The sequence below is a fragment of the Schistocerca serialis genome, chromosome 5, assembly GCF_023864345.2.
Source record: "Schistocerca serialis cubense isolate TAMUIC-IGC-003099 chromosome 5, iqSchSeri2.2, whole genome shotgun sequence".
NCBI lineage: Eukaryota > Metazoa > Arthropoda > Insecta > Orthoptera > Acrididae > Schistocerca > Schistocerca serialis.
The window spans coordinates 2,032,055-2,055,181 of record NC_064642.1 but is presented as its reverse complement, the minus strand read 5'-3'; the positions used below and the strand labels follow the sequence as shown (position 1 = coordinate 2,055,181).

At 38.7% G+C, this 23,127-nt stretch overlaps 1 protein-coding gene across 3 annotated transcripts in view; it reads left to right on the top strand.

Annotated features, from left to right (window-relative positions):
- The window catches only part of LOC126480891 (evolutionarily conserved signaling intermediate in Toll pathway, mitochondrial), a 101,558-nt gene that overhangs the window by 58,485 nt on the left and 19,946 nt on the right, over window positions 1-23,127 (top strand). Inside the window, exons 2-3 of one of the 3 annotated variants that reach the window (XR_007587476.1) lie at window positions 6,888-7,114; window positions 15,895-16,084. Coding sequence is in view for 2 of the 3 variants with exons in the window: in XM_050104286.1 (XP_049960243.1) it covers window positions 6,888-7,114 (227 nt within the window). In the remaining variant the exon portion in view is untranslated. The remainder of the gene's footprint in view (window positions 1-6,887; window positions 7,115-15,894; window positions 16,085-23,127) is intronic. The other 2 variants (XM_050104286.1, XM_050104287.1) reach the window with 2 other exon arrangements.

Sequence of the window (23,127 nt, the reverse complement as noted above, 5' to 3'; positions counted from 1 at the left end):
TATCTATCTTACCTCTAGTGAGATAAGCCTCTACATCCTTATATTTGTCCTCTAGCCAACCTTACTTATCTATTTTGCACTTCCTGTCGATCTCATCTTTGAGACGTTTGTATTCCTTTTTGCCTGCTTCATTTACTGCATTTTTATATTTTCTCCTTTCATCAGTTAAATTCAGTATTTCTTCTGTTACCCAAGGATTTCTAGTAGACCTCGTCTTTTTACCTACTTTATCCTCTGCTGCCTTCACTACTTCATCTCTCAGAGCTATCCATTCTTCTTCTACTGTATTTCTTTCCCCCATTCCTGTCAATTGTTCCCTTATGCTCTTCCTGAAAGTCTGTACAACCTCTGGTTTAGTCAGTTTATCCAGGTCCCTTCTCCTTAAATTCCCACCTTTTTGCAGTTTCTTCAGTTTTAATCTACAGTTCAAAACCAATAGATTGTGGCCAGAGTCCACATCTGCCCCTGGAAATGTCTTACAATTTAAAACCTGGTTCCTAAATCTCTGTCTTACCATTATATAATCTATCTGATACCTTCTAGTATCTCCAGGATTCTTCCATGTATACAACCTTCTCTTATGATTCTTGAACCAAGTGTTAGCTATGATTAAGTTATGCTCTGTGCAAAATTCTACCAGACGGCTCCCTCTTTCATTTCTTACCCCCAATCCATATTCACCTACTATGTTTCCTTCTCTCCCTTTTCCTACTCTCGAATTCCAGTCACCCATGACTATTAAATTTTCATCTCCCTTCACTACCTGAATAATTTCTTTTCTCATCATACATTTCTTCAATTTCTTCATCATCTGCAGAGCTAGTTGGCATATAAACTTGTACTACTGTAGTAGGTGTGGGCTTCGTGTCCATCTTGGCCACAATAATGCATTCACTATGTTGTTTGTAGTAACTTACCCGCACTCCTATTTTTTTTATTCATTATTAAACCTACTCCTGCATTACCCCTATTTGATTTTGTATTTATAACCCTGTATTCACCCGACCAAAAGTCTTGTTCCTCCTGCCACCGAACTTACTTACTCCCACTATATCTAACTTTAACCTATCCATTTCCCTTTTTAAATTTTCTAACCTACCTGCCCGATTAAGGGATCTGACATTCCACACTCCGATCCGTAGAACGCCAGTTTTCTTTCTCCTGATAATGACGTCCTCTTGAGTAGCCCCCGCCCGGAGATGCGAATGGGGGACTATTTTACCTCCGGAATATTTTACCCAAGACAACGCCATCATCATTTAACCATACAGTAAAGCTGCATGCCCTCGGGAAAAATTAAGGCGGTAGTTTCCCCTTGCTTGCAGCCGATCGCAGTACCAGCACAGCAAGGCCGTTTTGCTTAGTGTTAAAAGGCCAGATCAGTCAATCATCGAGACTGTTGCCCCTGCAACTACTGAAAAGGCTACTGCCCCTCTTCAGGAACCGCACATTTGTCTGGCCTCTCAACAGATACCCCTCCGTTGTGGTTGCAACTACAGCACGGCCATCTGTATCGCTGAGGCATGCAAGCCTCCCCACCAACGGCAAGGTCCATGGTTCATGGGAGGGTCTTTCTGTCATATGCCATGTAATATGATATTCTCATTAAATTCATGAGGTGATTTGCTGGAATTAAAATCATAACTCTAAAACTCTTACTTTATTCTTACATTTTTTTTCATAAATAAAACTAATATGTACAATAGAGAAGATTTATTTTCAGCATAATTTTAAGTTGTAATTTTAAATTAAATTACTGCCATTATTCTAATGTGTATAATTTATTTCGAAAACATTGAACAGAAAGTATTTAACTGTGAAAGAAACATTTTGGATGTAAAACAGCAATGTATTCAAATACCGCCAAGCTGCAACTTATTGTATCTTTGCAGTTACTGATTTTTATTTTGAGTTATGTAGAAGCAGTGACAGTAGTAGTGGGGGTGGTAGTACACTGCTTGACAATTGATAAGGAGCAACCAAAAATTGCTACAGAACAACCAACCAATGAAGTAAAAGGAAATGTAGAGGGCAGGATGTGTTACCTGCAGTGAACATGTGTACAAACACTCTGTATGCATTCAGTAATTTGTGCATGTTGGTTGGGGTCAGTAACATTGGTTCAGAGTGATGTTCTCCAATGAATCCCACTTCACTGTGGTATGTGATTCTGGCCACCAGTTTGTGAGGAGAGAGTGTAACATTTTACACACCGTGGAATGTTCGTGAAAGTCTGCGGTACGGGCTAGGCATTATGTTTTGGGTAGACTTATGCGCAGTGGCTGAACACTGCTGCATGTCTTTCCGCCAGGTATTATCACACCACAGCAGTATTCCGGCTTTTCAGGAGTGTGGTAGGTCCCGACTTTGTGTACGGATGACAGTGCCTGCATACACAGTACTGCAGAGGGTTGGACACACTGGAAGATGAAGATATTGAACATATGGAATGACCTACACTCTCTCCAGCCCAAATCATATAGAGCATGCCTGGAATGCTTTCAGCAGGCACGTTTCCCACTTAGCACCCCGTGCCCGAACCACACAAGGACTGAAAACTGTCTTGAGAGAGGAGTGGGCCAATATGCCCCAAGGACTCCTCAACAGTTTGGTAGCCAGCATGAATAACAGGTGCATAATGGGCATTACTGCTGAGAAGGGTGTATTCCTTACTGAGATTTCAATATTGACCATTATGTTGGGAGTCTGACTTCTGTCAAACATGAACTTATGTCTGATATCCTACTTTCCCATGTGGTTAAATCTGTACCATTTTTCATTATAAATATACCACTCCACCTCCATTAAGTATGTGCTATGTTTCACGGTGTCTATCGTTGCCTGTGATTGATCCTGTCCGGTGATATTTCTGTCCTTAGCAACTGCCAAGTAGTGTAGTATGATGGAGGAATTAGTTGGAAGATGGCTGTTGAAAGAAACACTGTGGAGTTGTCAGTGGTGTGAACTATTTGATTTGAAGCGATTTAGTTTGTGACAAAAAGTTGAGAGTTATATTTTCGAAGAGCAAACTCCTGTTCATAGTTCATTCTTAAAAATGAAAGCCTTACTTCCAACATCTGTGGAATCAACCTGAACAGACACCGAGCAACTATAAAGGAGGCACAGAACTTCATAAGTAATTAGTCGACCAGTATTCTTCTCGTAAATTTAATTTTAGATTTTACCTGTCCTCAAAACCAGCTGTTAGCGAAACAGTTAATTACACAAACACAGAGATACAGTCTACGGTCTACAGTGAACTTTTCTGACAAATTGTTAGTTTTTCAAGTGGTCTAGAATGGCTACCAGAGAGTCCTATTTTCGTTCACATTTAGTGATGGGTGTGTGAGGGGTACAGGTGGCAACAAGTGAGTGATCACTGTGAAGGACAGGCAGGAGCTCGCAGCTTAGGGCTCTTACTCGTCAGTGCTTTCTATTCTGCAGTCCTTGTAAAATTTCTGTAGCACATTGAAAGCTCACATTCAGAAGCTCCCCAGTGACCATTAGCTTGTTTTGTAATGTTTGTTGTTTGGAATGTTTTGTTTTACATTTATTACCTATTATTAACAAAATACTCATATGTTCAGTGAAGTTTTCATTTACTTTTCTTGTTTCTTGTGGCTCTGAATCTAAAGACTGGTTTGACATAGTTTTCCATGCTAGTCTGTCCTGTACAAGCCTCTTCTCCTCTCCACACCTACTGCCATTTCGACCTGTTCAGTGAAGTCAGACTTTGATGTGCTCTTAGTTTTCTTCTCCCCCCTGCCCCTTACCCCCAGCTTTCTGCCATTACCAGACTGGCCCTACACTGATGCCTCAAAAACGAGTCTTGTCAACAATCCCTTCATTTAGTCAAATTGCACTATAAATTTCTTTTCTCCCCAGATTGATTCAGTTCATCTGTATTAATTACTTGATCTGCCCACGTTAGGAGTACTGCTATTTTTGCTGTCTTAACTTTCGATATTGTACTCCTTACTTAATCGCTGGCTCCTGGAATGTTAAGAATCGAGTGTGCCTTTTCTCTGTGAAAGCATTATCTTTCATGTAAAGACAACAAAACCCCAGTGCTAGTGGAAGAAAGATCCATTGTCCGGCTTCTGTACGAAGCGGTCGCGTGCCGCAGCACTGCAGATATGCAATATGTAAATCGGGTAGAAAGTGGAATTAATAGTCAAAAGTGTTACATTGGTTTATAGAAGAAAAGTATTCCAGTTATTTTGTGAAAAGGGTGTTGGAATTAAGACATTTATGGTTGATGCAGTGTCTTGTTGGAGAATCAATAATTTTGTGGGGAGCAACGTACATTCAGTGTTGTGCTTTAGAAGTAGTAATTGTCATGGAGAAAGATATTGAGAGTAGCAACAATATTTGGAAAAGGAAAGGTGCTACTCACTGTAAAGATGACCCACTGAATTGCAGATAGGCTCAGCAAAAAGACTGCTACACAGTATAGCTTTCAGCGAAAGCCTTCTTCAGCAAAGAGAGTGCACGAGTACACACACAACGCTATAATTAATGTGTAACAAAAGCTATTATGTGTAATAGTCTTGTTTTTGTGCCTGTCTGCAACTCTTACAGTGAGTAGCAATCTTTCCTTTTTCTAATATTGTTAATATTCCAACATGGAGTTACCATTGTTTCATATTGAGAGTTTCACCTGTTTAATTTATGTGGAAAATGCAATGTATCTATGATTGGTTCTGTGTACATCTGTAACAAACACAACTGTTAAACAGGACCGGATGACTATAGCCATTGTTTGGGAAGTGTCACATAAAAAGTACAATAAACAACGGTAATTTAACTTGTAGTGTTACCATTTCACAGTGGCAGTTTTCATTCTTTAATTAAATGACTTCATTATTCTGCTATGTATAAGAGACATTTTGCAACATATAAGAGAAATGGATTCTTAATAGATATGTGGTCGGTTTATTTTCATAACAAAGTGTGATCTCTGTGTAAGCTCTCAGTACTTGTGTTCAGTAGTCCAATGACTGCAAAAATAAACTAGAAAAGACAGTAATGAAGAGAGGGAGTAACTTAACATCTGTCACCATGACAGTGATTGTGACCTAATGCCCATCTAATTTTAAGCATTCTTCTGCAGCACCACATTTTGTGTCTGAACTTTTCAGCATCCACATTTCTCTTCCCTACAAGACTACACTGCAGACAAATAACTTCATAAAAGACTTCCAACCACTTAAATATATGTTCAGTGTTAACAAATCACGTTATTATGTTTAATTAGTGTACACAGTTGCTTGAAGTGTTGCATGTTGTTGGTAGCTGAAAATTTGCAGTCTTTAGATGTTTCTCAGATGTAGATTTTGCAGAAGAGCGCAGATATCTGTACTTTCTAGGTGCATTTGTTTTCTGTACATTATTAAGACATTATCTTTTATGCAGTCTGTGAAATTTGCTTCTACAGACGCCTGTGATAGATATCTCTGATGCATGAGTTTTGTACTTCCTGCTACCGTCAGTTGACGATTTTTTTTGTACTCCATGCCATAACATCTCAAGCATCCATCCGAGGTAACTTTAAATCAGAAGGGTAAAATGATTTACAAAATTTTAGCATACAAGGTCATGGATTAAAAACTTGTGGGTAATGATCAAGGACTTAAGGAAGTGAATGAAATTCTCTCGGGTTATCAGTTGGGTCGTGGCATCATGTTACAATATTTCAGTATGTTTCTTATCTGTCATATTCAGGTGAAGGGTGCAGTTTGTTCCTTTACAGCAGCCAGACCACAGACTCCTCTGCTGACGGCCTGATGGGTGGGCCGATTAGCAGTGTTCCAGGAGAGACATTGCTGCCGGAGGTGAGGGACCTTCCAGCCACAGTGGAAGGGAAGGGAATCTGGGGATAGTGGTGCCGACACTTTGGAGTGCAGCATTCTGACCTTATCCATGTCGACTTCTGAGTTGTTGATGAAGGTGGTGGCCTTCCTTGTCAAAACTAATGTAGGATCCTTCTTCACTTGCTCATATGCTGGATTTATTAGTAGCATCTCAATCTTCTGCCAATAGTCATCTAACAGTAACAGCCTTTGTCAGCTGCTAGGATGGACTGTCGTCGTTCTCACAGAAGGCATATATAGCCTGAGACAGCCAAAATGTTGAAGAACAGCAGCTTTGTGGCAGCAGTTATAAAGGAACCAACTGAACATGAACCTGACTTCACCTGAAGACGACAAGTAGGAAACTAGTCAAAATGTTGCGACAACACTGTGCCACGACTCAGCTAATAAACGGAGAATATTTCATCAATAACTAAAATTTGCCAAGAAAGCCTGCATTGCCACAGCATTTTAGCTTCTTGCACAGAATTCTAATGGTGACCCATGTATTTTTAAAGATTTTTAACAATTGGTGACATAATTATAAGCTAATTAGAAATCTGTTATTTAGTTTCTCAGGTTTCGTTTAAATAATATAATAACTGTAAGAGAAGCTACTAAAACAAAATAATAAGAGGTTTTTTTCATTGCTGTCATTACTTACGTGAAATATAAAAGGAGACAGCTCATGGTGGAGATTTTCTTCACCTCTGACTAAAATTATTTATTTGAACAATCCACTATTGCAAGCTAGATAGGCACAAATGTGATGACATGCATATAAGTCAGATAATTTTTAGGTTTTGTCATGTGGTAAAGCACAGTTATGTCGACTTGATAATGGCCATATGTACGAAATTGCTATAGTGGGTTGTTCAAATAAATAATTTAGCAGTCAAAGATGACCATGAAGTAGTTTACGTGCTAATATCATTGCTTTTCTCAACAGCTCATTCCAATGTAATTAATTGTAATGACAGATGTTAACTGATGATTGTTGTTTAGTGCCTCAGTTGTGATGTATTTTGCTTGCAGGAGTTATGCCAGATGCAGAGTTAGAAACAATTCTAATAAATATTTTTGGCAGGAGAGGACATCCAGTACGTAAATACTGGAGAATGATGTACTGGATGCCAAAATTTAAAAACTTATCTCCGTGGCCACTACCAAACCCTGTACCAAATGATAATTTGGAACTTGCCAAATTAGCTATGAAAAGAATAAGCAGTGTCGACTTGCAGTCAAAAGTGGTGGTTTATCAGGTACATACGTACAGTAATGATACTATCTTTATTAGTCATGAAACTTGTAAACTTTATACACAGAAGCACTCTTGTAGTGGAATTTCCTGTGTTTGTAATTTCAGTGATTTATTATAAACTGTTGCTAACAATTACTATAATGGTGGAAGATAACGGTGTGGGAGAAGAAAGCAAGCCTATCTGTCACAGCAAGAAGTAGAAATAAACAAACAGCATTGAATAATTTCTATAACAGGTGGAGAGGTAGACAAATAAGAAAAAATGTACAATGTAAAATATAGTGGCACTGTTTTATCAGCATTAGTGTCTTCCATCCCTCCCCCATCCCCATCCACAACCTCATACTAAGGCTCTGATTTCTATTTATTTTGTCATCTGGAGCCACACTGTTTCAGCATTTGCTCATAGCTCATTGTTATTTGTATTTAGTTTTAGTTGCATCTGGACCATCACATCCCATAAACACTTACTTCGAGTTTTGAAGATTGTTTCATGCAGCTACATGAACTGCATGAATCTATATATGTATTCTTAGTCATGCTTCATAGTGGACATTGAATCAGCTGGTCAGGGTAGAAAAATCACTAAGGGCCAGCAGCTTCATAAATGCAGGCAAACTGCTGAGCTGCTTGCTCTGTTTTTAAATGCTCCGGTGTGTTTTCTGCTGCCATATGCCGTGGAAGTTGATGGTGCTTTGTGACTATGTGGGATACACTTCAGGTAGTTTCTGGATAATTTATAATATCATTTGCAACTGTTGCTGTGCACCACAATCCAGTAGGGGGTGTATAATAGCTACCTCACTTTAGAGATGAAATGTCTTACCTATTTGTCATGTCCGTCAGTGGTGGGTGGAGGGGGGAGGATGTGTGGCCTTCAAGAACTCAATAACTCTGCAAAGTGTAAGATAATCTTATTGAACATAATTGCCCACGCATTTGACATAAAGTTGTGGGATGATACAGAGAAGCCTAAGGAGTTGGAAGAGATTTCATTGTACAATATATAGACTGGGAGATGCGCATATTTTGAGGGAAGGAGGGTGGGGCACACATTCATGTGAGCTTATAATGAAACACAGTTTCTGAAAATAAACTTAAACATTTGGTTAGGTGGCCTGTTAATGATGGAAAGAGATCTGCTGGCAACAAACTTATCCCAACTTTTTCATTCTGTAAGTGTAGAGGTAACAACTGGTAACCACAAAGCTATTGAACGTCATTGATTGCTAGTAATATAGAACAAAAAGTTGAAAGTAGAAACATATTTCTACTTAAGAAGGGAAGGAGAATGTGAACAATCTGTGACACAAAATCATAAATATTGCACACCACATGCTAGACATATTTGTGCTGTGGTAAGATAGTGTGAGATGGAAATGACCTACCATCGTTCAGTAACAATAATAGAAAATTACTAGTAAAAATAGAGAATGATTTGTATGAAATTGAATCCTTGATGAGAAACGAGAGCTGAACAAAGTCAAAACAAGTGGAGAGACAGATGTGTGAGAAGTGCTCAGTGTTTTTGAAGGAAGATTTAACTTGATGAGTTGTCATTTTTGGTCGTACAGAGTCATTAATTGGATGAAAGGTTTGTGTCCAGATTGTCATTGAGCATAATGCTACCACAATGCAAGATGATAAAATGATGGCTGAAACACACAAATTATCTGAAATTTCTATAATTATGAAGATTGCAGCGCAGTTATTACTTTTGTCAATATCATGGATGCAAAACTTAATAGAAATATGTCAACATTGGAATAAATGAAAAGAGAAAAGAGGACGAAGAAGAAGAAGAAGAAGAAGAAGATAGAGGAAAAACTACTGAGTCATGCGGCGTACCTTTCAGTTCAATGTTGGAGTGTAGAACTGACACCTCTTCTAGCAGTCATCTATTCTGTAGGTCACTGGAACATCAGTTTGTTGTAAAATCATGAAACTCATTTTGTGATGTTATGAATTTGTAGAAAAAGAATGGAGTTTATTCAAAGTGATGGGAGATTTTAGTGCACAGGTAGGCAAAGACAGAAAGGGATTTGAGCAAGTATTGGGATGTTTTGGATGTGGAGGCAGAAATGAAGAGGTTTTCTGCTGCCATATGCCATGGAAGTTGATGGTGCTTTGTGACTATGTGGGATACACTTCAGGTAGTTTCTGGATAATTTATAATATCATTTGCAACTGTTGCTGTGCACCACAATCCAGTAGGGGGTGTGCCAGAGGAATGCAGTGAAAATAGCAAACAGTTGGTTAAACAGCAAAGAAAAAGGCATGAGAAGAGTTTACAAAAAAACTTGAAGAAGATGTGAAGAGCAATAAGAATGATGAGAAATAAAAGGAAAGCTTCTGAAGTACCAGTAAAGATGGAAACAGAGGACGGTACCGTGATTGGAGATCCAGGGAATATAAAAGATCTCTGGAAAGAACATTTTAAGAAGCTATTAAATGCTGAGGAGCAGGTACACGAGGAAACAACAAGTAATGGAGAAATTGAGAGAAGTTGGGAAGCAGAATTAAGACAAATTACGTGGGAAGAAATGGAAAAAGCTGTGAAGAAGATGAATGGGAGGAAAGCCCCAGGACCTGATGAAGTATCAGTGGACATGATAAGAGCAGCAGGTCCAGTGGGAATGCAGTGGCTGTATAGAGTACTATCAAGCGTGTGGAGAAATAGTACAATACCTAACGACTGGAGAACAGGAGACATCGTTCCCATCTTCAAGAAAGGCAATAAAAGACTTTGTAAAAACTATAGAGGAATAACCCTTATGAGTCATACAGCCAAGATTTTTTGAAAGAATTTTACTAAATCGAATAACTGAAAAGATAGAAAAGGAGCTGAGTGAAGAACAGCATGGGTTTAGGAAAGGAAGAAGCACGATCGACCTGATATTTTCTATCCGTCAACTGATGGAAAAAAGTTGGGAGTGTAACAAAAGGGTGATAATGGTTTTTATAGACATAGAAAAGGCATTTGACTCTGGGAAGAAATGAAGAAGATACATATAGAAGATGGATACATTAATGTAATAAAGACAATGTACAGAGGACACAATTGTAGAATTAGAACACCATTGGGGAACTCTGAATACTTCGAAATAAGACAAGGACTTAAGCAAGGAAGTATTCTATCCCCTGCACTTTTTAATGTTGTGATGGAGGGAATGAATAAGGCAGTTAAAGATACAGTAAAAGAAAAAGACAAAAAGATAATTTTTGCAGATGGTATGGTAACATGGGGTGATAAAGAGGTAAATGTACAGTTATAGCTTGATGTGTGGAAGGAAATAATGAAAAGGTATGGATTAAAAATAATTAAAGATAAGAGTGAAGGAATGGTATTTGGAAGAGAGAAAGGGATCAACGGAAATATTACCTTGAATGGAGAACCCCTCAAAGTGGTAGAAAGTTTCACTTATTTAGGGAGTGAAATATCTAGGGATGGAAGAATAACTAACGAAATTAATAGGAGGTTACAGAAGGGAGGCAATTTCTACCAAACAATAAAACACCTGATTTGAAAGAAGGAAGTTTCAGAAAAAGCAAAACTCCTTATGTATAAGAATTATTACTTCCCTATTGTCACCTATGGTGGAGAAACATGGACAATGGCAGAAAGGGACTGGAGCAGACTGCAAGCAGGGGAAATGAAATTTCTCAGAGCAGTTAAGGGAAAAACAAGAATGGACAGAGTAAGGAATGTAGAGATTAGAAAGGACCTTAAACAAGAAAGTATGAGAGAAGAAATTGAAAGAAAGAGATTAAGATGCTATGGGCATGTTAAGAGGATGCATGGGGAGAGACTCCCCAAAATTATGGAAAAACTAAAGTTGGATGGGAAAAGACCTAGAGGGTGCCCAAGAACGTGGTGGAAAATGGGAGTGAGAATATCTGTAGAAAGGACAGGTGTGACCTGGCAGCAAGTGGAGGAAGAAAAGTGGTGGGAGGACCGAGCCAAATGGAGAGGACTCGTCAGCACCCAGACCCAGCAGTAGCTGGAGCAGGATTTGGATATAGATAGATAGATGAATTTTTTGGAGACCAATGGAAACAAACACAGATTCTTTAAATACCAGTGAATGATGTTTGGCCCACTATGTTCATTCATAGGGTTGCAGACAGCAGAGCCCACAGTTGGGCAGTGCTTCTTGACTTCTAGACAGCTTTCAGCTCACTTCCACATATACAAAATATCTGAGACAGATGGAATTGGACCAAAGATTTCCATCTAAAAGAATCTATAAGTTATTTATAATGTGAAGACATCATCACAATTTAAAGTGACATCCAGTGTCCCTCAAAGAAATTTGATGGGACTGTCATTATTAAAGATACATTCGAACAAAATGACAGACAATGATTTTAGCTGTCTTCGGCATGCTGATAGATGATGCACTGGTATGAAGGGAAGTCACTTTATTAGAAAATAATTATGAAATGCAGGTACACTTGCAGAGCAACATCACTTGGTGAAAATACTGGCAGCTTACCTTCAACATGAATAAATGTAATGTATGTGTAAACTGACAAAAAGGTGATAACATAAACCTAAATCTAATACATGTGAGAGTTAAAGATACATATGGGAAAAAAGTAAAAACTATTTCTTCATTCTCATCAAGAAGTTCTCTTGCCATCATTTCATTGGTTGACCTAGTGATCTTGTACCATTGGGATGGTAGTGTAGCATAGTTTGGGATCTTCTGTGAGGTCATGTATTGTAGAAGTTTTTGCCAGTTGTTTTGGTAGTGCTGTATATAATGTGTGATAAGTTCCATTTTAAGTTTATTCAATGTGTCTTTATTCACAGACTGTTAGTATTTTCTGCATAATTTGTCTTTGGTGTCCAGGCTTCACAGCTGCAGCATAGCACACATCTTGCTAGGGCCTTATAAAGGCATATTTTGGTGTGCTTCTGAACTACAGAAGTTTTTATTACATTATTAATGAATCGCATTGTTTTTGTATATTTGATGGCTTTCTCAGCCAAGTCTGCTTCTTCAAGAAAGGATAGTTTACAACTTAAACTGCTGAATGTGTTCACTCTTTCTATAATTTTATTTTTCAAACACATATCACTTTGTCCTGGGTATTTTCCACAGATGGCCATACTTTTTGTTTTCTAGTTGTTGATGTCTGTGCTGTATTTCTCAGATATAACCTGTAAATTGTATACAGAACATCTGCAGAAGGCAGAGCATGAAGTTTAGTGTTTCCTTTGATTTGAATGAAACCATGTGGCACATGTCTCCACTTAATAAAAACAAGAGTGGTGAGAGGCCACATCCCTTTACATTCCAGCTAGGATTCTGCCCTACTCTAATAATTTGCTCTTCTGTTCCATAGGTATTATCCTTGGTGAGATCTGAATTAATACACTGCATAACAGGGAAACTGCTTCTTTAAAAATGATGGTGTTCCACTTACACTGTTCCATTGCTGTATGTCTGCCATTACACTTCGAATACATAAAGGTTGGAAAAATAACAAGAAGTCTGTCTTGGGCTTTCTAGTGTTGGAAAAATAAGCTTTGTGTTTACACATCTAATTTCTGGAAATTGGTTTCTGACTAACTAAAAAACATTGATGTTATTGTATTATCCTTCACCCTCGCTACCCCTGTACTTTTGCAGTAGCATCTTCAGATGTGTTCTGAGCTGCAAGTACATCTGTTATCATTATGGTGTCATTATCTTGAACTTTATGGATTCTGTCATGAAGAAGATTTTTGGTGTCTACGTTGTTGGTACATCTGTGGAAAGCCACAATTCAGTTAGGGATATCAAGACCTACTTTATTTAGTTTTATGGCAGCATACGGAGTTCCTGGGGAAAAAAAACTTTTTCTAGTAAACACAGTAGCAGAAGAAACATTAACTTATTAATGTAGATTGGGAGACTTTCTCATTTCAAGTCATCTGTCTTTTGGACTGGTTTGATGTTGTCCTATCCTGTGCTGATATTTTAATATTTGCAGAACTACCAAACCCAACACCCTGTGTATTGTGTTTTACACACTCAGGTATCTTATCTAACCTCCCCCCTCCACTGCTGTTGCTCCTTCCAATGGAAGGTTAACTATTCTTGGTGGCCTTAGCAGTAGCTCTTCCTCAGATTTCTTGTGGACCACATAGTATTTCTTATATAATGCAGTGCAGTGCTCCAAGCATACACTTTCAGAGACTTCTTCCTCGTTTTTATATCAGTATCTGAAACTTTTTTTTTTTTTACTGAAGAATGCGTTCTTTGTCTCTGTAAATCTGCTTCTCGCATTCTCTCTTACCTCTGTAGGATGACCACTGTTACAACAGTGACTATTATATTCAGTGTGTGCATAGAGAAAATAGTGTCAGTAAACTCACGGTTTCAAGAAAGCATATTAAAACCATTGCAGAGCTTTTATTGTATAAACTCTTGTAAAGTCGGAGACTGCTAAGAAGAGACATACATGCGCAAATTTTAATCTTGCACTACTGACCAATGCAAACATTTACTGTGTCCCGTAACACAAAATATCTGTGTGTTGAGAACATAACATTCTTTAATGTTTTGGATAGTTGTATCATGGTTTTCAAGGGGGCATTTGCTCTAGTTAGAATGTTTGTGACATGATTTTTGATATTATACCTAGTAGATGATTGAAATTTTGAAGGTAGCTATGGTCATCTCATTATAAATGTGAAAGATTATTGGATCAGCATGAGGGTGAAATAAGACCTGTCTGGTCTACATAACTGTCATGTCTGGAAATACAGGTTGTTTGAAAAAGACTCATCCAGTTTCACAAGCCTATGTCTTCTACATGAATGAAGATAAAATCTTGGGGGTGGATTTTAACTTACTCATAGGATAGTTAGTTTTTATTTTCATTTTTTTTAAAATAACCATCTCATTTTTAGAAGTGAATGTATTTTACAAACATTCACATACAGTGTTGGGGTACTTTTTACATTTATATTTAGGATCAGAGTTTTCATTTACCACTCACAAATGCTCCACCAGATGTGTCACAAACATCCAGACAATAATCAAACTTGTCCCGTATTTTTGTGTTGATGTCTGCATTTACCCCTGTCACTGTGTGGTGGTGGAGTTCACCTAAAGTTCTCGAGTCAGGAGGCACGCAAGTGAAACGGTTCAAAAACTACACAAAATCACATACTGTGAGATCATGTGACCTCTGTGGCCAGTGGTGCAGTGGAAGATCCGTATGGCCTGTACAGTATAGACTACACTATTGACAAGTCATGCCAGGCAGTTGCAAGTGCATTGCACCTGTTGCAACAGAGAATACAAGTCTTATGTTGCTCTATTATCACCAACATGGCAGCAAGTAGCAGATTGAGCTACCTGCCTCAGGGAGACCCCCTGCTGGCAAAAACATAAGCTGACAAGTTGCAACTGGCACCAAGGTAGACCTTTAGTTCTGATGTGCAAGTACAAATTTTCCTCAAGTTTATATCTTCATTCATTTAGGGGATACAGTTTCCTGAAACTAGATGAATCTTTTTGTATATCTTCATTCATTTAGGGGATACAGTTTCCTGAAACTAGATGAATCTTTTTGAAGCACTATGTAATATTAAACCATTACAGCTGCAACTGGAAAAGAATCAAGGTTCCACTGCACTTCTTTGGTATCACATGCAATTAGAACACTGTCCTTGTGGGAAATGTATAAAATCCCATTGAGTGCTATTAAGGACTTAAGGCCATTGACCCCCAGGACATTTGAATCTGTTTGTGATGCCAAAAGTTGCCCTGTTCCACAAGGAAAGTGTGTTAATATCACTTTTGTAAGTTCACAGTCAATTAGTTGATGCAAGAAACATCTTTGCACTGTAATCACAATGATTTATTTTACCATGAACACTGTCCCTTGTACTATTAACATGCTTACATAGTTTCAGAATCAAGAAATTCATGTAATTTATGTGAATAGTTCCTGAAGAAGAGAAATTTCTTAACATCGAGTGTAGATTTAAGTGTCAGGAAGTCTTTTCTGAAAGTATTTGTATAGAGTGCAGCCATGTATGGAAGGGAAACATGGATAATAAATAGATTAGACAAGAAAAGAATAGAAGCTTTCGAAGTGTGGTGCACACAAGAATGCTGAAGATTAGATGGGTAGATCATGTAACTAATGCGGAGGTACTCAACAGAATTGGGCAGAAGAGGAATTTGTGGCACATCTGGACTAGAAGAAGGGATCGGTTGGTAGGACACATTCTGAGGCATCAAGGGATCACCAATTTAGTATTGGAGGGAGACCACAACAATGACAGTTGACATTTGCTTCATATAAGTAGGTGACAGTGAAGTTCTTTTTTTACAAGATCAGAACTTCTTTGAACCATAGACTGTGTTGTTAAAAGCTTATGCAGAGATTATTTTTAACCCTCAATCAGTTACAGCTGTTCACACCAATGCAAGTTGGCGTTCTCTGTCCATTACTTTTGACAGTTGACGGCGATGGTACCTTCGCTGTAGCAGCTCCTTGTCTCCCACTTTGTTTTGTTACAAGCTGGTTTCAGGATGACTGCTCTGTCCGCTAGATGTCTACTAATTGTTCATTTTGTTAGACAATATCCATTATCATTTCTTTTCAGTAGTACATTTAGTTTTAATTACACCACACAGGAGATAATACAGCAATAGTTTAGCATGTAAAATGCATTTATTTTCTCTTTAAAGAGTTTCAATACTTTTACATTCGAATTGCAAGCTGATACACTGCACCTGGCTGCATTATTTCAGAGACCTTATCATATTTTAGGTGAGGTATGGTTGATCATGGCAGGCAGCAGTAACATATGTAATATCCTTGATCCAGAACGTTTTGGAGAAATCAAAACATGCTGCTTGAAGAGGATAACAATGAAAAGGAAGATATTTTGAAGGACACCACCACTATTATGAGACCCTGTGAACCTGGTACTGTCAATCAGTTCACAATATAACTACAGGTAACTGGTTGACCAGTATTGGATATTTGAAGAAATTACCTTTCATTTTTAGGGTTGATAAAAAAAAGAGCTAGTAAAGGAAAAGCTGTCAACATTTCACTTTTCAGTTTGAAAACTGGCTGTACGTTGGTATCGTAGTGGAGGAACATTTATTTTCCTGCACACAGGAAGTGCATATCTTGACATTAAACATGCGTGGTGTTAGTTAAAAGATGCTGGCATAGAAGATAAGTAGAAGCATTTATCACATTTTAAAATAGAGTGAAAGATGGTGTAGGCAATGCTGACAAGTTGCATGCTTCTTATAATGTACCGAGAACTGTGCTCATTACCCATGGTCATACATTTTGATATGGTCAATACGATCACAATCAATACAGATATAATCTACTAAAAGGAGTATTACAAAAAGAAGAAAATTCTGAAATGATTACCTGAAACATTAGCTCTGTACCATTGGGATGACAGATGCTTAGTTATCCCAGGACATTCAATAGACACAAAAATGTTATGAAGCAAAATACAATGTAGAAGAAAGTAGAAATAATGGAAATGAAAGTCACAGCAAAAGAAGAAATGACGTGTTTGCATCTTGAAGAATGTATCAAAAGCTTTTTTTTTTTTTTTTTTTTACACACACATTATAAATCTTAGCTCTTACTGAAAGAAAAGCTCACAGTTGTTTTCCCCCTAAATAACTGGACTGTGGAATGGGGGACTTTTCCTCATCTTGCTTCACACTAGTGATCTGTAGTGTCTGTAAATATTTCTGCTTAGTTTTGTAGTAAATTGTTTTTATTGATGAGACAGCTGATAAATGACATTTCTGCTATTTTTCCTGTGCTGGTTTTTTCGGTTATTTTATTGTCTTCTACTGATTCTTGCATTGATTCAGTGATGGAAGAAGCATTATTAATTTGGCTTATTCCATGTTAAGAGGCTACCAGTTGTTTTCAAATCTTACTGGAAGGCAACTAAGAGTGAATGCTTAAGTAATGGTTCAAAACAAATTCTAAAAGTGCAAAAATAAGTTCTGTGTTAATTTTTATTGACCCTTTCTCAACTTTTTGTATCTCCATCCTTTTGACTGGAGGTCTTTGGGACCACAGCCACTGACTATTGTAAGAAAATGAAATACCTACAGCTGTCCTTCTGTTCTTATTTATTATATAGCTACCAGTTCCAGTGTTTCAGTGCACTTTTTTCAGGGCTTAGTTGACGCTGAAGGGGTTATCACGATCCATATAGACACTGCATCAGTGGCCAACATAACTGGTTTATGCAGTCTATCTGTAAGTGTGATGTTGGCACCCTTTGAATGTTAATCCAGTCAGTTGGCAGTTTGGCTGGAATGCTCACATCACAGGTACAGGTAGTTTGCGTAAACCAGTTACGTTGGCCCACTGATGCAGCATGTATATGAACTGTAATAACCCCTTCAGCATCAACTAAGGCCTGAAGATGGCATATTGAAGCACCAGAACTGGTAGCTACACAATAAATAAGAATATAAGGGCAACTGTAGGCGTTTCATTTTCTTACAACTGTCGCAACTTGTTTGAAACATCAGTGATAATGGAATGTTAGACAGGGTGATTACAATTAAAGCTAAACTTTCAAAATGCTGTAGGAACAACATCACTCGTTAGAATGACTTCAAATTACAACGGAATGTCATTGGAGGAGGAGGAAAATCGTATGGCAGAAGGAAAAAAAAAATAATAGTGTGAAAATTGATCAATAGATGGCACTGTATGTGTCAGAATACGTAAATGAAAACACCTGTCATTCACACGGCCCACTTAAGTTGGTATAAACACGCCAGGTACACGGCTTTTCCTCCTTTTGCATCTGTGACGTTCGCTCTGCTTGTAAAGCTGTGTTACGAGAATGGTGACTGTGCACACGTCACTCTGCAGAAGTTCCAGACACTGAAGGGTTTTGGTCCAATGACTGCCAAGGGTCTGGAGAAAGTGATTCGGAAATTCGAAAAGATGGGTTCTTTTGGTGTGCAACCTGGTAGAGGAAGGAAACAAATTGAAGCAGTGGCCACAGCAATGCTGGAGGAGACGAGTGGTGGTGTACAAACGTGTGGTGCATGGAGAATTGCCCGATCATTGGACATACCCGTGAGCACAGTGTGTAAGCTCCTACAAAACATCCTTCTTTGCTATCCATTCAAAATTACCCTTGTGAATGAGTTGCTTCCTGTTGACCTGCCAGCAAGAGAGGCCTTTGCTTTATAGAATTTCTTGCTCCCATGGAAGTGGACAGTGATTGGCTGTGGGAGATTTTGTGGACAGACGAAGCACACTTCCATCTGACAGGTTATGTCAATATACAGAACTGTCGAATATGGGCTGTGGAAAATCCACACACAAATCAACCAGTACCACTTCATCCAGAAAAAGTCACTGTGTGGTGCAGGTTTACGGCATCCTTTATCATAGGGCCATATTTTTTCGAAGAGACAGTTGCTTCCAGTCCTGTTACTTTTACCATCACTGGTAAGCACTGTGGGTGTCTTACACAATCAAGTCATTCCAGCTCTCCAACAGCATGGATGTGTAGATGGGATCATTTTAATACAAGATGGCGCACCGCTGCACATTGCAAATCCAGTTAAGCAGCTGCTGAACTGCTGTTTCAGAAATGCTAGAATTATCAGCCGCCGCTTCCCTACAGCCTGGCCGTCGTGATCACCTGATCTTAATCCTTGTGACTTCTGGCTGTGTGGCTCTCTGAAAGATGTTGTGCTCAGTGTTCCGATTACAAACTTAGCTGCACTGAAGGCACGCATTGCGCTACACATTCTGAATGTGACCCCGGAAACACTTTGATCAGTTGTGGAACATGCTGTTTCTCGATTTCAACTTTTTGCAGAAAATGGTGGACAGCATATTGAATATGTTTTGCGCCAGTGATATCGAAATTAGTTATCCAATTTGAATTTGATTGCTGCTTTTTATGCAGTTTTTGGTCTCAGGACAATTAAAAGCTGACGTTATTGATACTTCTTATGCAGTTTTTGGTCTCAGGACAATTAAAAACCGATTTTTCCTGTGTGATGTGATATGACCTTGCCGTGGTGAATGGGCTTATGTAACTAACAGTATCACACCTGTACGCCCATCCACACTGAGTAGTACAGTTTGTTTAATGTCAAACCTATGCCTTGAGCACTGTTGTACGATTCATTTCTCATTTGTAATCGACCATTATTAAATTATGATTCTTGCAGCGCCATCCATTGCTACATTTTGTAACTATTTATTTTTCTTCTGCTATATGTTTCCTCCTTCTCTGATAATATTCTGTTGCAATTTGACGTCATTCTGATCAGTGGTGTTATTTCTACAGGGGTTGGAAAGTTTAACTTTAATTATAATCACCCGGTACATTATTCATAAATATTTTTCTGAGTACAGAACGCAACTGCACAATTACACCAAAGAAAGACATACAGTACCTTGAAGAGTGTCTGTAAACTTTCATCAGAAGCCCTAAAAATTCTTAGATACAGTGGAAGCCATGAGCTGCTGTAGGTAGTGACTTTCATGCAGATTTTGTGCAGTGGCTAGAGGAAGGCAGCTTATCATATAAATTAATATTTATCGAGAAAGATATGGTTGATGTGGGTGGAACAACCAAAAGAAGGGATAAAAGTATTGTGACACTAATTGCTAATAGCCACTGCAGTATGTTTTGATATGTATGTCGAAAATTAACATACCATCACCTAACAAAGTGCAGCCACATTGAACCCTCATAAAATTTGTGTAATACTCAAATTGTACAATTATCTTATATTTACATCTAAATTTTAAGATTCATTTAAAATCTGATTTTAGAATGGCACTAAACATGTGACCACTGTCAGTGAGAGGATTCTTGAGGGGGCGAAGGAAAAAAAAAACTGAAATCAGTCATAGTTTTTGAAAAGGTTTTGTATTGTACCATTTGTAATTTTCTTTTTGTGAGATGCTAATTTGAGCAGTTATAGAGTATTGGCCCAGCATTTGGAGTCTTTATCAAGTAAGCAAGATAGCAGAAATTGAATGAATACAGAGAGAGAGAGACTGTAGGACTGTAACAGGTTGGTACACTCCATACGAAAAGGTAACAGACACTTGGGGACAGAGCATTGAGTAACATTATACTGAGTGCACTATCCAAAAATTACCTGGAGCAATTAAACAGAGAACCGACTGATGGAGGTAACATCTTGGACCTACTGATAACAAACAGACCCAAACTTTTCGACTCTGTAAGCGCAGCACAGGGAATCAGTGATCATAAGGCCGTTGCAGCATCCCTGAATATAGAAAGTAAATAGGAATATAAAAAAATGTAGGAAGGTTTATCTGTTTAGCAAGAGTAATAGGAGGCAGATTTCAGACTACCTAACAGATCAAAAGAAAATTTGTGTTCCGACACTCTCAATGCAGAGTGTTTATGGAAAGAGTTCAAGGCAATCGTAAAATGCGTTTTAGACAGGTACGTACTGAGTAAAACTGTAAGGAAGGGAAAAACCCACCGTGGTTCAATAACAAAGTTAGGAAACTACTGCCAAAGCAAAGAGAGCTTCGCTGCAAATTTAAATGCAGCCAAAACCTCTCAGACAAACAGAAGCTAAACAATGTCAAAGTTAGCGTAAGGAGGACTATGCGTGAAATGTTCAGTGAATTCGATAGTAAAATTCTATGCACCGACTTGACAGAAAATCCTAGGAAGTTCTGGTCTTGCGTTAAATCAGTAAGTGGCTCGAAGCAGCATATCCAGACACTCCGGGATGATAATGCCATTGAAACAGAGGATGACACGCGCAAAGCTGAAATACTAAACACCTTTTTCCAAAGCTGTTTCACAGAGGAAGACCGCACTGCAGTTCCTTCTCTAAATCCTCGCACAAACGAAAAAATGGCTGACATCGAAATAAGTGCCCAAGGAATAGAAAAGCTACTGGAATCACTCAACAGAGGAAAGTCCACTGGACCTGACGGGATACCAATTTGATTCTACACAGAGTACGCGAAAGAATTTGCCCCCCTTCTAACAGCCGTGTAGCGCAAGTCTCTAGAGGAACGGAAGGTTCCAAATGATTGGAAAAGAGCACAGGTAGTTCCAGTTTTCAAGAAAGGTCATCGAGCAGATGCGCAAATCTATAGACCTATATCTCTGACATCGATCTGTTGTAGAATTTTAGAACATTTTTTATGCTCGCGTATCATGTCATTTCTGGAAACCCAGAGTCTACTCTGTAGGAATCAACATGGATTCCGGAAACAGCAATCGTGTGAGACCCAACTCGCTTTATTTGTTCATGAGACCCAGAAAATATTTGATACAGGCTCCCAGGTAGATGCCATTTTCCTTGACTTCCGGAATGTGTTCGATACAGTTCCGCACTGTTGCCTGATAAACAAAGTAAGAGCCTACGGAATATCAGACCAGCAGTGTGGCTGGATTGAAGAGTTTTTAGCAAACAGAACACAGCATGTTGTTCTCAATGGAGAGACATCTACAGACGTTAAAGTAACCTCTGGCGTGCCACAGGGGAGTGTTATTGGACCATTGCTTTTCACAATATATATAAATGACCTAGTAGATAGCGTCGGAAGTTCCATGCGGCTTTTCGCGGATGATGCTGTAGCATACAGAGAAGTTGCAGCATTAGAAAACTGTAGCGAAATGCAGGAAGATCTGCAGCGGATAGGCACTTGGTGCAGGGAGTGGCAAGTGACCCTTAACATAGACAAATGTAATGTATTGTGAATACATAGAAAGATGGATCCTTTATTGTATGATTATATGATAGCGGAACAAACGCTGTTAGCAGTTACTTCTGTAAAATATCTAGGAGTATGCTTACTGAACGATTTGAAGTGGAATGATCATATAAAATTAATTGTTGGTAAGGCGGGTGCCAGGTTGAGATTCATTGGGAGAGTCCTTAGAAAATGTGGTCCATCAACATAGGAGGTGGCTTACAAAACACTTGTTCGACCTATACTTGAGTATTGCTCATCAGTGTGGGATCCGTACCAGATCGGGTTGACGGAGGAGATAGAGAAGATCCAAAGAAGAGCGGCGCGTTTCGTCACAGGGTTATTTGGTAAGCATGATAGCATTACGGAGATGTTTAGCAAACTCAAGAGAGATTAGAGCGTGCACGGAGGCTTTCCGGCAGTCGTTCTTCCCGCGAACCATACGTGACTGGAACAGGAAATGGAGGTAATGCAGTGGCACATGAAGTGCCCTCTGCCACACACTGTTGGGTGGCTTGTGGAGTACAAATGTAGATGTAGATAGATGTAGATGGGGAACTTAAATGGGAACCTTTGGAAGAAGGCAGTGTTCTCACAAAATCCACTGAGAAAATTCAGAGCCCCTGTATGTTCCTGCTGCAACCATTGTATTGCATAGGGACTAGACTGAATTAAGAGATTAGTGTGTGTGTGTGTGTGTGTGTGTGTGTGTGTGTGTGTGTGTGTGTACTCCTGTACACACACACACACACACACACACACACACACACACACACATTCTTCTCCTACTCAATATGTAAGTGTGGTTCCAAGTACACACTATCATGCACTGTAAAGCACCTTACGAAGTACATATGCAGATGTACACTTGCTTATAATATTTTCTGTCTCCAATATGTTTCTTATGATATTGCTTATCCATCATAGAACAGGTGCACTTGTCCTCAGGAATTTGGATGAAGAATAAGATGTTGAACAACTTGATATAACAGATCAAGATTGCAGATAGCAGATGATTTCATAGGAAAATGATGCAGAAAAAATTGTACTTGGAAATTTTAATGAAGCATTGTCATTGTAAAACATTTTCTTATGACTTTAAGCCAGAGATAGACATGACTCATCAGTAGACTTATTATTTTACACTGAGTCTTCACATTCTAGGGAGATGTTCCTTTTTTTAAAAAAATTTTTTCCTGTGTAGCTCTATGCAGTTGTCGAAGTTCTGGAAGAGATTAGGGTTTATCAAGAGGTTGCACAAAACTGTATTACCTG